General features: G+C 38.2%; 2 protein-coding genes across 2 annotated transcripts; one reads left to right on the top strand and one right to left on the bottom strand.

Moving 5' to 3' along the window:
- Positions 1 to 352: 352 nt before the first annotated feature.
- On the top strand, positions 353 to 10437 carry GCK72_003216 (uncharacterized protein; the record flags this gene model as incomplete). Its single annotated transcript, XM_053723889.1, has 8 exons — positions 353 to 378; positions 1347 to 1587; positions 2763 to 2992; positions 3782 to 4002; positions 5156 to 5879; positions 8188 to 8347; positions 8605 to 8763; positions 10249 to 10437. The coding sequence occupies 8 exons, from the start codon at positions 353 to 355 to the stop codon at positions 10435 to 10437; spliced, it is 1950 nt and encodes a 649-aa protein (XP_053592534.1).
- Positions 10438 to 11445: 1008 nt separating this feature from the next.
- On the bottom strand, positions 11446 to 16542 carry GCK72_003215 (uncharacterized protein; the record flags this gene model as incomplete). The annotated part of the gene is made up of 6 exons (XM_003092047.2): positions 11446 to 11598; positions 12052 to 12214; positions 13744 to 14249; positions 15069 to 15210; positions 16322 to 16394; positions 16509 to 16542. The coding sequence occupies 6 exons, from the start codon at positions 16540 to 16542 to the stop codon at positions 11446 to 11448; spliced, it is 1071 nt and encodes a 356-aa protein (XP_003092095.2).
- Between the last annotated feature and the right edge of the window lie 450 nt (positions 16543 to 16992).

Here is a 16992-nt window from a genome sequence, read left to right as displayed (position 1 = left end):
ACCCAACTCCTCCTCTCCATCCCAAACCTCTCTGATATTTCCCAGTTCTTCCAAAAACTATCATGTAGTCCTCAAAGAAATCCCAAAATGATTCTTATCCGTGTTCTTCTGGAAATTTTGAAGACGTGTCCCCCAATAAAAGAGAACTACTGAATTCTCTCTGTGTGTTCTCAATAGAGCGCACTTTCCCCGCCACCTCCTCCCCTCTTTCGCACTGTAAACCACCGCCTTATCTCATTTCATTTCGCGTTACAAACTTTTCCGTCTTATCGGCGACACAAATTTCATTTTGTTTCCCGATTTTTCGGCCTAAAAACCCTTTTTCTACTCGATTCCCCCCATTGTATTCTAAATGACTCCAGAAGGAGAAGCGTCGAGGTGAGAAGGGCGGGGGGAAGTGCGAAAAATCGATAATTGGTTTTTTTTGGACACAGCGTCTTGAGAAAATCGAAAAAAATCCCACTTTTAGCGAAAAAAGCAAATTTTTAAAAATTGTGTAAAAAAGTAAACGCGCTCTATTGACAATAATTCTTTTAATTTAAATCAAGATTTTGGCGCGAAAACTCAATTTTTCTGTGAAAATGTATTCGCGCTCCATTGATAGCTTTTCTTAAAGCTCAGAAATGGACATCTGGACACTCGGATTTACACACAGACAGTTTCATTTCACCGAATTTAAGACGACGTCACGGCTTCAGAATTCATCGGCGAATAATGTATTTTATATATTCTTTTAGATCAAAACCAGAGCTAAATCTTTCCAGTTAACAATTTTCAGATGGCTCCACCCACTTTTGAGTTATGCGCCTTTAAAGATGGGCGCCGCTGAAGGAAAGAGACGCAGAGAAACCAGAGAAAAGTTTAAGAATCGTTATATCTCAAAAGTGGGCGGAGCTAGCAAGAAATTGTCAACTAGTGAAAGACAGATAATTTCTCATAGATCATTTTTGTGGTTGACAACTTTTTTATAGCCACTCCCACTTTTGAGATATGCGCCTTTAACGATTACTTCTCTGCGTCTCCTCTCTCTCTCTCGCCATCTAAACTACCAATCTTTGAGTAAGTGTATCTTGAAAGTGGGCGGAGCTAGAGAAAAATTTTTAACTACAAAAATGTAGCCCTATCTTTGATCTACACGGTGGTAGAAAAATGTTCACATTTTGACTTGAAATAGCTACGTGACAGTGTCTGGAACATGACTGAAAAAATCTAAATTAAAAAAAAAATTTTTTTGAGAATTTTTTAAAAGTTTTTTTGTATTAAAAAAAAACCAAAAATCAGGAAGAAAGCAATACTTTCAGTCTCTTATTTTCAAAAAAAATCAATAAAATTTCGTTTTTTTTCAGCAGCAATGCTCCGCCCCCTGTCCAGTACTACAACACATTTCCACCAGGAGAATATGATGGAGAAGACGGGAATTTGCCTCCAGAATACGGTCCATTTGATGAAGTTGAACCACTCATCGAACCGGAACAACCCATGAAAATTCGGACTTTGGTGACAGCCGTCGGGCTGACCGTCTTGGTGTTTACACTGTTGATATCGACAGTTGCATTCGCTTCACTCTATTTTCATTTGTTGATGCAGGTAGGAGGGGTTTAGAAACAATATAAACTATATAGGGTTGTAGAGAATTTTATAAGGAACATTTTTGTAGTTGACGGTTTTTTGATAGCTCCGCCCACTTTTGATATATACGCGCTCAAAGATAGATACCTGGGAGGGAGCCTGCGGCACTAGAGCCTGGCGCGCCTCCGACGCAATAGTTTCCTGGTATGGTCCTGCGGCGCTAGAATGGTTATATATAAAAGTATTGTATGCCTGCGGCGCTAGAATCGACTGGGGCGCCTTCGGCGCAAAAATATCGATCATTGATGTACAAGGGAACTCGGTGTCCGTCACGCCCACTATTAAGTGAGTTTTCACAAAAATAGGGTGGAGCTAGCAAAAAGTTGTCAACTGATAAATGATAGAGAATTTCAAGAAGATCATTTTTGTAGTTGACAACTTTTTGATAGCTCCGCCCACTTTTGAAATATACGCCTTTAAAGATAGACACCTGAAAGAGAGAGCGCACATAGGAGTCAACTTTAAAAGAGCATATATCGAAAGTGGGCGGAGCTATCAAAAAACCGTCAACTACAAAAATGCAACCTTTTTCTTGATCTACACATCCAATTAAGAAAATTAGAAGTTTGACCCGTCTGGAACCAATTACATCCCTCTAAATTCGACAATTTTTCATTATTTTTTATTTTTTACAATTTTCTCGAAAACTCATATTTTTACCAAAAATAAAAATAAAATAATTTTTAGTTTTCAGTGGAAAAAATATGTATTTTTCGCCAAAAATAAATATTTGAAATTGTTGAAAAATCGTTAAAAACCCCTCATAACGCATGAAAACATTAAAGTGAACAAAAAAATGTTGAAAAGTTTTTTACCGATTTTTAGATGCCGTCACGGCTTCAGAATATAGTAAAAAATTTTGAATTTTATATATTCTTGTAGCTCAAAAATAGGGCTATATTTTTGTAGTTGACGGTTTTTCTCTAGCTCCGCCCACTTTTGAGATATGCGCCTTTAAATATAGCCACTGAAAGCGCTCTCTTCGGTGACGGCAATCTTTAAAGACGCAGATCTGAAAAGTGGGCGGAGCTAGATAAAAACTGTCAACTACAAAACCATGCATAATTTCTCGTAGATCATTTTTGTAGTTAACAACTTTTTTCTAGCTCCGCCCACTTTTGAGATAATTGCAGAATTCGGGGCGTCTCCCCCGTTGGCCGGGTCCGTCAATCTCTCCCCTTGGAAAGTACTCGAAGGCGGCAGTGGCGGCGGATAACGAGATTTGTTCTGAAATTGGGAGAAACATCTTGCTGAAAGGAGGAAATGCAGTGGATTCGGCGATCGGCTCGTTGTTTTGTATCGGTGTGATGGACACCCATTCGGCGGGAATCGGCGGAGGACACTTTATGACTATTTATAATGCGTGAGTTGGTGGACAAGCAAAAGAAGAAGTTTTCAGAATTGTTTTCGTGTAAAAAACTTGAAAATTGATGAAAATCGAACAAAGTTATGATAAAATGCATTTTTGAAAAAGTTGAAAAATTTCGAAATTTTCAAAACATGACCATTTTTCGCAGCCCATTTTACAGCTTGACGATTAAATTTTCTCACAAGTTTTATATTATTGAATAGCTCAAAAATAGGGCTATATTTTTGTAGTTGACAACTTTTCGATATCTCCGCCCACTTTTGAGATACTCGCTTCTCTGCGTCTCTCCCCCTTCTCCCCTTTGCAGTGCTGTCAGTTACCTATCATTAAAGACGCATAACTCAAAAGTGGGCGGAGCTATCAAAAAATAGTCAACTACAAAAATGTAGTCCTATTTTCAAGCTATATTTTTGGAGTTGACAACTTTTTGATAGCTCCGCCCACTTTTGAGATATGCGCCTTTAAAGATGGTAGCTATCCGGCATGAGAGGACGAGGAGGAGGAGAGACGCAGAGAAGCGAGACACTCTCCTCGTTACGCATGCTCTCTCGCCCTCTCAGGTACCTATCTTTGAGCGCGTGTATCTCAAAAGTGGGCGGAGCTATCAAAAAGTTGTCAACTACAAAAATGTGGCCCTATCTTTGATCTACATTTTTGTATAAAATTATTCAAAGTTTGTATGTTTCTTGCTCAACGGCAGTATGTCAAAGTTGACTGATTTTGGCTGAAAATTTCGATTTTTGAAAAAAAATTTTTTTTCAAATTTAAAATTTGCCGTTTCAGAACCACAAAACAATGTACCGTAATAGATGCACGTGAAGTGGCTCCCCTGGCTGCCACCGAAGACATGTATCGAGACAAATGGAATCAGTCGAGAATCGGATGGAAGGCTATCGCCGTGCCGGGAGAGTTGCATGGTTTGAGGACGGCTTTTGAGAAATTTGGGAGTGGAAAAGTCGAGTGGAGACATCTGTTGAAACCGACTATTGATTTGTTGGTTGAAGGTAAGAAATCTGAAAACTTTAAAAATTTTGAAAAAAAAAATCGACATTTTCCCGTGGTTTTTTAATGTTTTTATGCTAAAAATTGTGTTTTTCAGCCCTAAAAACCTCGATTCCATCGAAATGAATTAAAAAATCACGATGTTTCAAATTCTCGTAAATCGACACAAGACCCTCGTAATTCTACACATTGGTGATTTTTGGCATTTTCCGATGGTTTTCTATTGTTTTTATGTTCAAAATTGTGTTTTTCAGCCCTAAAAACCTCTATTCCACCAAAAAATTGGAAAAATCCCGGTTTTAAAAATTTTCGTAAATCGACCCAAGACCCTCGTAAATCTGCACATCGATGATTTCCGACTTTTTCCCAAGGTTTTTTAACGTTTTTATGCTAAAACTCGTGTTTTTCAACCCTAAAAACCTCTATTCCCTCAATGAAACACGTTTTTACGAAACCCCGTAAATCGACATAAGACTAGTGTCGATTTACGGTACACCAAAAAATTCGGTTTTTATAGTTTTTTTTTTGATTCATAGAGGTTTTCGACGATGAAAAACACAATTTTAAAAATTAAAAACCTTGAAAAACGCAAGAAAGAATCGAAAAACACCGATGTGTAGATTTACAGAGGTCTTGTGTCGATTTACGAGAATTTGAAAATGGCGATTTTCATGGGTTTTTTTGTTCTTTCGTGGTTTTTGGGTTTTTTGGGGTGAAAATCACGATTTCAAACATAAAAACACCCAAAAAGTTTAGGAAAATATCGAAAACCCGCAATGTGTCGATTTACGGAGTTCTTGTGTCGATTTACGGGACACCAAAAAACTCGATTTTCATTGTTTTTTTCTAGTTTATAAAAGTTTTTGATGTTGAAAAACACGATTTCGAGCATAAAAACACTCGAAAATCTTGGGAAAATGTCAAAAACCCCAGGTATGTTGATTTACGGGGGGTTTTGTGTCGATTTACGGGATTTCCGTAAAATCGTGATTTTTCAATTTCTTTTAATGGAAGAGAGGTTTTTGGGGGTGAAAATCACGATTTCGACTAGTAAAACAATAAAAAACCTTTAAAAAATGCCAAAAATCTCGATTTGGGCGTTTTTTGGGTTAAAAAACCAGATTTTCCACCTTAAAATCTTCAATTTTCCTCCAGGCTACCCCACATCCCACGCTCTCGCCAAAGCTCTCAACCAAAACGAGGCCCAAATCCGTGCGGAGCCAACAATGAAGAATTTCATCAATCCGGAAACGGGTCGAGTCTTCCAACCGGGGGAACAGATAAAAACTCGTCAGAATCTACTAGAAACCATTCGTCTTCTAGCGAATTCCTCGGATCCCATTAAAGAATTTTATGAGGGAAAAATTATGGAGAATCTGGTCAAAGAATTCCGGGAAAATGGAGGAATTATTACTTCCCAGGACTTTAAAAACTATCGATCGATAATCCACTCAACGGAAAACGTGATCTACACAAAACTGAAAAATGGGCGTGCCGTTTGTGGGGCTCCGCCCCCTTCGGGCTCGGCGGTGGCTCAGGCGATATTAAATGTGATGGATGGATTCGAGTATGATATGAAGTCATTCTCAGACATTGCCACGTTATACCACCATTTTCTGGAATCTTCGAAATTCTCGTATGCGGCGAGAAGTTGGTTGGGAGACCCGAGTTTTGTGGCGAATGCAACTGCGATCGCCAGAAATATTACGTCGAAAGGATGGGCGGATTGGGTGAGGACAAAAATCACCGATGAGACACACCCCGATGATTATTATGGAGGATCGTTTGAGGCGCCACCGGTAGATCATGGAACAACACATGTTTCGATTATTGATGCACTAGGGAATGCGGTGTCCGTCACTTCGACTATTAATTTGTAGTGAGTCTTTAGTTTTTATAAATTATAATTATATTGGTCATGCAGATCAAAGCCAGGACTACATTTTTGTAGTTGACGGTTTTTTGATAGCCCCGCCCACTTTTGAGATCCACGCGCTCAAAGATGGATCCTGGGAGGGAGCCTGCGGCGCTAGAACGGGGGTGCCTTCGGCGCGAAATTGTCCTGGTATGCCTGCGGCGCTAGAATGCTTGTCTATAACTGTCTGGGGTGCCTGCGGCGCTAGAATTGGCTGGGGCGCCTTCGGCGCGAAAATGGTTGACTTTAGGGATTGAGGAGCGCATCTTTTTGATATACAGCTATCTTTAAAGACGGATATCTCAAAAGTGGGCAAAACTTTCAAAAAACTGTCAACTGCAAAAATGATTTTCTTGAAATTCTCTATTTTTTACGTGTTAACAACTTTTTGATAGCTCCGCCCACTTTTGAGATCCACGCGCTCAAAGTTAGTTACCTGAGAGAATATGCCGGCGGCGCTAGAACGGGGGTGCCTCCGGCGCAAAAGTGTCCTGGAATGCTTGCGGCGCTAGAATGCTTATCTGTAACTGTCTGGGGTGCCTGCGGCGCTAAAATCGGCTGGGCGCCTTCGGTGCATTGATGCACCACGGAAGTTCGTCACGCCCACTATTAATTTGAAGTGAGCTTTCACAAAAATTGGGTGGAGCTAGCAAAAAGTTGTCAACTAGTAAAAAATAGATAATGTCAAGAAAATCATTTTTGTAGTTGACAACTTTTTGATAGCTCCGCCCATTTTTGAGATATGCGCCTTTAAAGATAGTTAACTCAAAACGAGAGAGAGAGAGGGCACAGAGAAGCTTGAGACTCCAAATTTTCTTAAAATTTTCAAATTTCTAGCATTATTGGAACCCTGGGAGTGTCCTTAAAACAAAACAAAAAAAATTTGAGCACCAGGTGGACTCGAACCCTGGTACCTCTGCTGGGGACGTTATACCTCGAAAATCCCACTAGGCCATTTCTACGATTTTTGCCAAAAAGTTGGGAAATTGGTTTTTACGGGGTTTTGAGTGGATTTTTATGATTTTCACACTTTTTATTGTTACTTAAGGACATTTTTTACGTGTAGAGCCACTAAAATCAAAAAAAAGAGTCGATGCACCATATTGCCATATGGTGCATTTGCTCAAACTACTCGCAGACATCGCAAACTTTGTAACTCCGCCCATTTTGAGCGTAGATTTAAAATTAAAAAAGTAAAATATAGGAAATTTTACGTAGATCATTTTTGTAGTTGACAATTTTTTGATAGCTCCGCCCACTTTTGAGATACGCTCGTTTAAAAACAGATGTGAAACATGCGTCAAAGGCACACCAGATGTCTAAAAGTGGATGGATAGTTTTAGACCGTTTTCAGTGAAATACGACTTAAAATTGGTGGAAAAAACCTATTTTCATATATAAATATCAAACGAAATAAAAATTGCTTTTTGTTGTTGGAAAAATCCTGTCATGTGACGTAAAAGTGACAAATTTCTTTTATTTCCGAAAATAAACATGTCTATTTTTAGACACCTCAAAGAGTATATAAGTAGTGAGATTTCAAATCGAACAAACGTTTTTTTTTCACCTGTAAAAGCGTCCAAGGCGCGCCAGATCTTTTCTTTTTTCTTTTTGGGGATTTAGTATATGTATGGCGTGTTTCTGACCGTTTTGTGTAGATTTTTTTTTAAATTTTCGTAAATCGACCCCAGACCCTCGTAAATCGACACATAGGTTGTTTTCGATATTTCCTTGCGTTTTTTGAAATCGTGATTTTCAATCCTAAAATCACTATTCCATCGAAAAAAAATCCCTATTTAAAAATTTTCGTAAATCGACCCAAGACTCCCGTAAATCTACAAATAACCTAAAAATCGTTAATATAGCCTTTTTTCGCGTTTTTTAAAACAAATTATATGTGAAAACCACTGAAAAACTCATTTTGAGTGTTAAAACCAGAAAATTTTGTCGAAAACTATGAGTTTTTATAAAAATTGAAAAAAAAATTCACCAAGAGCCTATATGACGTGTTTCTGACCGTTTTGAGCAATTTTTGAACAAGAATTCGTAATTTTTAACTTTTAAAACCTATATTCGCATCAAAAAATCAAGAAAAATGCAATTTTAAAGAATCTCGTAAATCCACCCGCGTAAATCTACACTGAAAATTGAAATTTCTTAAATCAGGCAGTTTTTGACTATTTTTTTGCTATTTTAGGTACAAAAACGCTGGAGAATCGCATGTTTTGATCCAGAACAGTCATATTTTCAGAGAAAATACTCATTTTTCTAGTCTCGGCGCTCTCGTCTCATCTGAATCGACTGGAATACTGTGGAATAACGAAATGGACGATTTCTCCACACCTGGACACCCCAACTTTTTTGGATTCCCACCGTCGCCCGCCAACTTTATTCGACCTGGAAAACGACCGATGAGTAGTCAGAGTCCATTGGTAAGAGAATTTTAAATTTTATATATTCTTGTAGATCAAACCTAGGGCTACATTTTTCAAATTGACAGTTTTTGTCTAGCTCCGCCCACTTTTGAGATATGCGCCTTTAAAGATAGGGTGCTCACTACCTGTCTTTAAAGGCGCATATCTCAAAAGTGGGCGGAGCTAGAGAAAAACTGTCAACTGGAAAAACAAAGCTCTGGTTATGATCTATACAATGATATAAATAATTTTTTAAAATTTCTGTCCATTTTCAGATAATCTACAACACAAACGGCACAGAACTGATGGCTGTTGGTGGAGCCGGTGGCTCCACCATCATATCAGGTGTCGCCGGTGTCGCCCTCCATGCGTTATGGCTTAAGGCAGATGTTAAGCAAGCTGTCGACGCGCCAAGAATGCATAATCAATTGCAGGTGCGCTCTAATGAGAAAAAAAAACTTTTTAAAACAGAATTTTGAAAAACAAAAATTGGTCAAGTTTGAGAGCTCGAGAATGTAACAAGAAAATGGAATGTGAAAAAAAGTTGTACATATTTATGTAGACTAAAACTAGGGCTACATTTTTGTAGTTGACAAGTTTTTGATAGCTCCGCCCACTTTTGAGATGCGGCTTTAAAGATGGGCGCCGCAGAGGGAACAGGGAGAGAGATGCAGAGAAATCATAAAACATTTTAAGTATCGTTATATCTCAAAAGTGGGCGGAGCTAGCAAAAAGTTAACAACTAGTGAAAGATTGAGAATTTCTCGTAGATCATTTTTGTTCACGAAATTTTTTAGCCCCGCCCACTTTTGAGCTATGCGCCTTTAAAGATTACTTCTCTAAGTCTCCTATCCATATGGTCTGTAAACTACGATCTTTGAAGGCGCATATCTCAAAAGTGGGCGGAGCTAGAGAAAAACTGTCAACTACAAAAATGTAGCCTTGATTTTAATCTACACCATAAATTTAGAAAACTTTAATTTTAACCAGTCTGAACCCCATTACACCCTTTCCAATTCGACCATTTTTCATAATTTTTATTTAATTTTTCAACTTTTTTTCCCAAAACTCATATTTTTGGCGGAAATTTTGGTTTTTACAATTAAATTGAGCTTTTCAGCTGTTTTTACATAAAATTTGCTTAAAAACCAACAAAAATATTGATTTTGATGGGTTTTGAGATTTCCGTGTAGATTTACGGGGATAGTGGGGTTGATTTACGGGATTCTTTTTCCGAAAAAATTTTCAAATTTCATGATTATTTGAATTGAAATAAGTTAACAAATATAAAAATATAGTGATGTTCTACCCATAACCCGCAAAAATCGTCTTAAAATCACATTTCTATCTCTTCTGGCGCGACGTTGACGCGTTTTTTGTTGCCCATTTTCAAAGGCGCATATCTCAAAAGTGGGCGGAGCTATCAAAAAACTGTCAATTACAAAAATGTAGCCCTATTCATGGTCTAATTTTTTTTAATTGACATTTTTTTATTAGCTCCGCCCACTTTCTAGATATTCGTCTTTAAAAATAGCTGATTAAGAATGCGCAAAAGGCACGCCAGAGATTAGGTGTTGCGAAGTTTTGTGCCTAAAACGGTTTTTGACCATAAAAAACACATTTTCAATGTCAAAATCTTAAAATTCAACAAAAAAAAACCTAGTTTTCAAAAAAATCTTGCATAAAGTAGTGTGTCTTAAGAAAAACGCGTCAAAGGCACTCCAGGCAATCTTTAAAAGCGCATATCTCAAAAGTGGGCGGAGCTAGACAAAAACTGTCAACTGCAAAAATAAAGCCCTGGTTTTGATCTACACAACCATATAAGAAAATTTGGGTTTTGACTTATCTGGACCCCATTACACCCTGTCAAAGTCGACCATTTTTCATCATTTTTTTTTCCAAATCGATATTTTTTGCAGCCCAACTACACATGGTACGAGCCGAACTTCCCCAAAGCCTACGTAAAGTCACTAATCGATCGTGGTCATTTGATGAAAGCCGTCAATAATCTTACCGTAATCACCGCCGCCGAACGACTCGCCGACGGTCAGATCTACGCGAATTCGGATTTCCGGAAGGGGGAGGAGTCGGCGCCGGCCGGTTATTAAATTTTTATCGGGTATACTAATTATGGTAATTAGCTACTAATTATAGTACTTAATTGGTTAATTAGTTGTGTTTAGAGCGATGCCACTGTTCAAAATTTGAAAATTTTCCAATTTTATTGTTTTTTTTTCAAATAATAATTTTTCAAATAATCAAAAAATAATCGATATTCTCAACAAGAACCCGTAACATAAAAAGAGGTACAGATGAGAGCAAATAACAAAAAAAGTAGATCAACCCGCCAAAAAAATCAATCGATAATTTCAAAAATTATGCAAAAAAAAGAGGATAAGAATTGCAAAATCCTATTAGCTAATTGTAAGCACCGGGTTCAAAAACAGTTATATCTCAAAAGTGGGCGGAGTTACCAAAAAATTGTCAATTACAAAAATTATCTACTTCAAATTTTCTATATTTTGGTTTAAAAAATTTTGATCTACGCTCAAAATGGGCGGAGTTACGATGTTTTCAAATCGCAGAGAGTGTGAAGAGACGGAGACACGTCGTAACTCCGCCCATTTTGAGCGTAGATCAAAAATTAAAAAAGTGAAATATAGGAAATTTTATGTGGATTATTTTTGTAGTTGACAATTTTCTGGTAGCTCCGCCCATTTTCGAGTTATGGGGAGTGGAGAAACTGCGCTCAATTGACAAAAACTATAAAAACAGCGATATCTCAAAAGTGGGCGGAGTTACCAAAAAATTGTCAACAACAAAAATGATCTACGTTAAATTTGTTTGGTTTTTAAAAATTTGATCTACGCTCAAAATGGACGGAGTTACGGCATTTTCAAGTCAGAAAGTGAGAGAGTGAGAGACGCAGACATCACAAACTTGGTAACTCCGCCCATTTTGAGCGTAGATCAAAATTAAAAAAGTAAAATATAGGAAATTTTACGTAGATCATTTTTGTAGTTGAAAATTTTTTGGTAGCTTTACCCAGTTTTGAGAAAAACGTGTTTTTCCAAAAAAACGAGTTTTTGTCAATGGAGCGCACTTGCAACAACCGACTAAACATCCGGCAAGTTCCATGACCATGTTAACCGCAATTCGTTTAATCTTGTCGTAATATTTCGACCGGTATCTCGACACGCGACCAGATATTTGTTATTTTTCGACCACTGATTGGCGAAGAGTTTGTTGACGAGCTTATCGCAGAATACCTGCAAAAAATATGGAGGTACAGTAATCCATTACAGTAACCCCTTACAGTAACCCTATAGGATCCTGGATCCCAAAAAGCCCAAAGTCAAGATCCACCTACAGTAACCCATAGGATCCCGGTTGGATGATCTGACTACAGTAACCCAGATACATCCAGGAATGAAGCTACAGTAATCCTTGGATCCAGGTTTTGATGTCTTGGTGAAGGCTACAGTAACCCTTTTACAGTAACCCATAGGATCGAAAACCTTGGATCCAGGATCGGGGGTACTGTAGTCTTGGTGAAGGCTACAGTAACCCATTACAGTAACCCTATAGGATCCTGGATCCCAAAAATCCCAAAATCAAGATCCACCTACAGTAACCCATAGGATCCTGGATAGATGATCTGACTACAGTAACCCATAACACTAGAGGTCCAGGATTCAGGAGTCTAACTACAGTAATCTTACCTCTAAATTGCCGTTACTCCTCGACGAGCACACCATACTCGACGTGCATCTCGCCGTACAATCACCAATTTTACAGTCGTCATCCGTCTCGCATGGGCGGCCTTTTAGCAAAGAATCTAGCTTCGATTTGGTGTACACCATGTCGCCGTCCATTAACACAAATCTGCAAAATTTTTTTGAAAATTAGCAAAAAAAACAGTTTTTGAAGAACATTGTTGAAAAAAAAGGGGGGGAGACATGTTTTTAAAATCAAAATTTCACAAAAATTACGAAAATTTACACGAAAAACCCCTAAAACCATGATTTCCCGTTTAAAATGTCGATTTTTGCCCAAAACGAACTGTTGACCCAGTGGTTAGGTGAACAGTGAGAATAGGTACCGGGGTCAATCTCGCTTGGGGTCAATGTTTTTGAATGCTTGATTTTTTCGTTTTTCGAATTGTTTGTTCTTGTAGAGCAAGTCTGGGGCCACATTTTTGTAGTTGACAACTTTTTGATAGCTCCGCCCACTTTTGAGATATGCGCCTTTGAAATTGGGCAACAAAAAACGCGCCAATCTCGCGCCAGATGAGGTAGAAATGTGATTTTAAGACGAATTTTGCTGGTTCTGGTTGGAAAATCAATACTTTCTCTTTTGTAAAATTCATTTTTAGTGTTAAAACTAAAAAATTCCGTCGAAAAAAAAAGATTTTTCGATAACATGAATCTGCATTTTTTTTTGAATATTTGCAAAAACCTTTAAAACAAATTATATTGCTTGAAATAAGAGGTTTTTTGGGTCTAAAAAATGTGATTTTACAACTCAAAATGACAAAAAAAGTGGCAGAAAAAGCCTACTTTGAGAAATTTCAATTTTCGACGGAATTTTTTTCTTTTGACATAAAAATTGCGTTTTTCAGCTGTTTTTACATATATTCTAGTGGAAAACAAGTTCACAAAAACCGCGTTTTTGCTAAAAATGTGGTACCCGACAATGAAAGTTAAGTTTTGAATAGTTTTTAACGTCAGAAATGGAATTTCCGGTTATTTTGATGTAAAAATCACATTTTGATCTTAAAAATGAGTAATTTAGGCAATTTCCAACTTTAAAGGCGCATATCTCAAAAGTGGGCGGAGCTATCGAAAAACAGTCAACTACAAAAATGTAGCCCTATTCATTGTCTACTTTTTTTATAATTGACAGTTTTTTATTAGCTCAACCCACTTTTGAGATATACCTCTTTAAAGATAGCTGGTTAAAAATGCGCCAAAGGCACGCCAGAGTTTGGGTGTTGGGAAGTTTTGGGACTAAAAAAACGGTTTTTGATCATAAAAAAGCACATTTTCAATGTCAAAATCTTGAAATTCAGCGTAAAAAACCTAGTTTTCAAGAAAATCAAGAAAATCAAGCATTCAGTGTCGCTTAAGAAAAACGCGTCAAAGGCACTCCAGACAATCTTTAAAGACGCATAACTCCAAAGTGGGCGGAGCTATAAAAAAACCGTCAACTGCAAAAATGAAGCCCTAGTTTTGATCTACAACTTTGAAGTTGACAATTTTTTGTTTGCTCCGCCCACTTTTCAGATTCAACTGTTTCAACAATATCCTCTCCTCCCTTCCCACCAATGCAACCATTTTTGCGCTGAAGGCGCCCCAGACGATTCTAGCGCCGCAGGCACCCCTTGTTTATATCTACTAGAAAAACATACTCACCTCTTTGGATAATCCGCTGACAGTCCCAAATTATCAAATCTAACATCACACCATTGCAATGGCTCATCCAAGAACTCGTACAATAATTTGAGTGTTCCCATCACGTGAACGAGTATCTTCGCTTTGAGATTCGTATAATATCCTTTCATTTTAAAAGCGACCAACGATTCCGTCTGATACATGTGACCACAAGTGCCTATCAATTTCGGTGTGACACGTGTCAGTGGCAATACTCGAAAGAGAATGAATTCTGGCTGGTTCAAAAGTGCCCATAGGCTCCGCCTATCCGCCGCGGACATCCCGGCGCCTTTTGTTCTGAGCAACGTCGGCCAGACTGTCTCCATCAAATGCCTACTGTAGTGTTTAGGCCATCCGAGCCGTAACTCATCGTTCACCACATCCACCACTCGATCCGAGAATTCGGAATCCGTCAGATGCTCTTTTGGCTCCGAGAATTGCTCCATGAATGGTTTTGTCGATTTGTAGACTGCCGATTGGCCGCCATCCTGGAAAATATAGGTTTTAAGTTAAATAGCTTAAGAATCGGGCTACATTTTTGTAGTTGACCACTTTTTGATAGCTCCGCCCACTTTTGAGATATGCGCCTTTAAAGAAACATCTTTGAAGTAGAAAATTTCAAAATTTTGACTTTTTGGAAAAAGTGCTAAAACTGACGAAATCTTACCAAAAAACATGTTTTCAGCATCAAAATCACATAAAAATCACAAAAATTCACTCAGAAAACCCTTAAAACCATGTTTTTCCGTTGAAAATTTCGGTTTTTGACCAAGGGAACCCAGTGGTCACGGGTAAGGTGACCAGTGAGAATAGGTACCAGGGTTCGATCCCGCCCGAGATCAATTTTTGCAAATTTTTGGTTTTTCGTGTTTTTGGTTTACTGGACCTTGTAGATCAAACCTAGGGCTGCATTTTTGTAGTTGACGGTTTCTCTCTAGCTCCGCCCACTTTTGAGATATGCGCCTTCAAAGATAGGTACCAAAGAGAGCGAGAAAGAGAGAGTGTGCTATCTTTAAAGGAGCATATCTCAAAAGTGGGCGGAGCTAGCAAAAAGTTGTCAACTGCAAAAATAGAGCCCTAGTTTTGATCTACAAAACAAACTAAATTTCAAAACCGACTGTCAACACCTGAAACCGTGGCGGGATCTCAAACATTACTTTCCCAATTTACACAATTTACACTGACAAAATTGTCGCTATAACTTAGACGGTATGTTTCTCAAAAGTGGGCGGAGCTATCAAAAAACTGTCAACTACAAAAATGTAGCCCTAGTTTTGATCTACACAGCCAAACCTAAAAACTCCTACCTTGACTATCACAACAGTCTTGTGTCCCTCGTAGAAGTCGGTGACCAACCAATTCCTATCGTAACACAGTCGATTACACGAGTCGCCAGACACATCGCCACGTTCGTACGCGTCGCAGAGGGAGGTGAGTACTTGGTTGGCTCTGGAAAAATTTTCAACATTTTTACCCCTACATCAGTCAAAAAAAGGGTAAAAACCACTCGCTGGCGCGTCGTCGGCGCGTTTTTAACATTTTTTCAGTTTTTCAAAAAAATTGGGTGAAAACCAAGTTTTCCTAGTCGAATTTTTAATTTTTAACATTAGAATTGAATTTTTCATCGTTTTTTACCCCTATTTGAATCCAAAAATGACAAAAATACCGACTTTTAAAGGTTTTCAAGTTTTAGGTGTAGATTTACGGGGGTGGATTTACGAAAACCCAAATTTTCCGTGTTTTTAATAGTTTTTATGTCAATTTCTTGCTTTTTATGGTATTTCACATTATGCAAAAAAGAAAAACCACCGGTGGGGGTCGAACCCTGGTCAGTTTTCTGAGACATGGGGTGTCGTGGAAAATCCCACTGAGCCATTTGATCATTTTTTGATACCTGCGAAAATCGGGTCTAGATATAGGTTTTCAGGGTTTCTGAGCTCATTTTTCGCATTGTTAACCTATTTTGAAGCCCGTTTCGCTGTTTTTTGAAGATTTCTGCCCCTAGCAGGCAGAATTTTGGTTTTAGCATGTCTCAAGGTGATATAATAAGGTTTTGAGCAATTTCACACTTTGCAAAAAGAAAACAAAAAAGGTTTGCCACCAATGGGATTCGAACCCTGGTTGGTAGATTGGCGAGTGGAAACTTGCGAAAATTCCACTGAACCATATGAACCCTTTTTTGAAAAAACTGAAAAATGGGACTTTTTAGGTTGAAATGTAGGTTTTCAGGGGTCAAGAGTCCATTCTTCGCATTTTCAAAACGTTTTTTAGTGTTTTGAGATAAAAATCTATTATTTCACATTATGCAAAAAAGAAAAACCACCGGTGGGTTTCGAACCCTGGTCAGTTTTCTGAGACATTGGTGAGCAGTGGAAAATCCCACTGAGCCATTTGGTAATTTTTTCAAAAACTGGAAAAAAAGAAAAATCAAAGTTTTTAGGGTCTAGATATAGGTTTTCGGGGTTGCTGAGCTCATTTTCCGCATTTTCAGAGCGTTATTCGGTGGGGTTTATGGGTTTTCAAGAGTTTTTTGGGTGTTCAACACTTTTGCCTCTCTTACCTCGTCAAATTGATGCCCGGCCGCGGCTCGTTAACATCTTGTAGTTTTGTGTGCGCTTCTGAAGGTGTGAGTGCTGAAAATTATCTTATTAACTAACTAATGAAATAAAATAAAAATTTTCAAAAAAAAATTTTCAAAAAAAATTTTTGTGCCCAATTTTTTTTTGCTGAAAGATCAGACTACATACCTGATATTAATAAGTACAGTAGGACAATGGACATCACGAGCAGAGCGATCTTTCCGACTCTTGAGCAGCACGCGATACGCCACGCCTCCTCGCCGCACTCTTGTTCGCACCTGGAATAATTTTTTTTCAAATTAAATAATTAGGGGGACTAGGAATTTTCTAGGCCACCAGCATTCAAAAAAGTTAGGCCTTATATGAGGATACGGTAGGAAGGAGCTTGTAAATCGACACTTGGAGGAAAAAAAAATTTCGAAAAAAACTTTTTTTTCACATTTTTTTTTTGGAAAAATAACGATTTTTACTAAATTTTTTGCATTTTTTCCGTCTAAACAAAAGCAGTAATGCTCTCTAATACTGAAGCGGCGCGGTGAAGCGGAAGACGACGTTGAGTATAGGAAGAGTACACTTTGGAGCAAAAGGGAGCAAAAAGGGGCGGGGCGAGGTAGCAGGGGGGGGCACTTTTGAATGAATGGATAAGTAGGTA

This window comes from Caenorhabditis remanei, chromosome I, assembly GCF_010183535.1.
Source record: "Caenorhabditis remanei strain PX506 chromosome I, whole genome shotgun sequence".
Lineage (NCBI taxonomy): Eukaryota > Metazoa > Nematoda > Chromadorea > Rhabditida > Rhabditidae > Caenorhabditis > Caenorhabditis remanei.
Note: the sequence above shows the minus strand (reverse complement) of the source record. Positions and strands in the feature narration are given on the sequence as shown.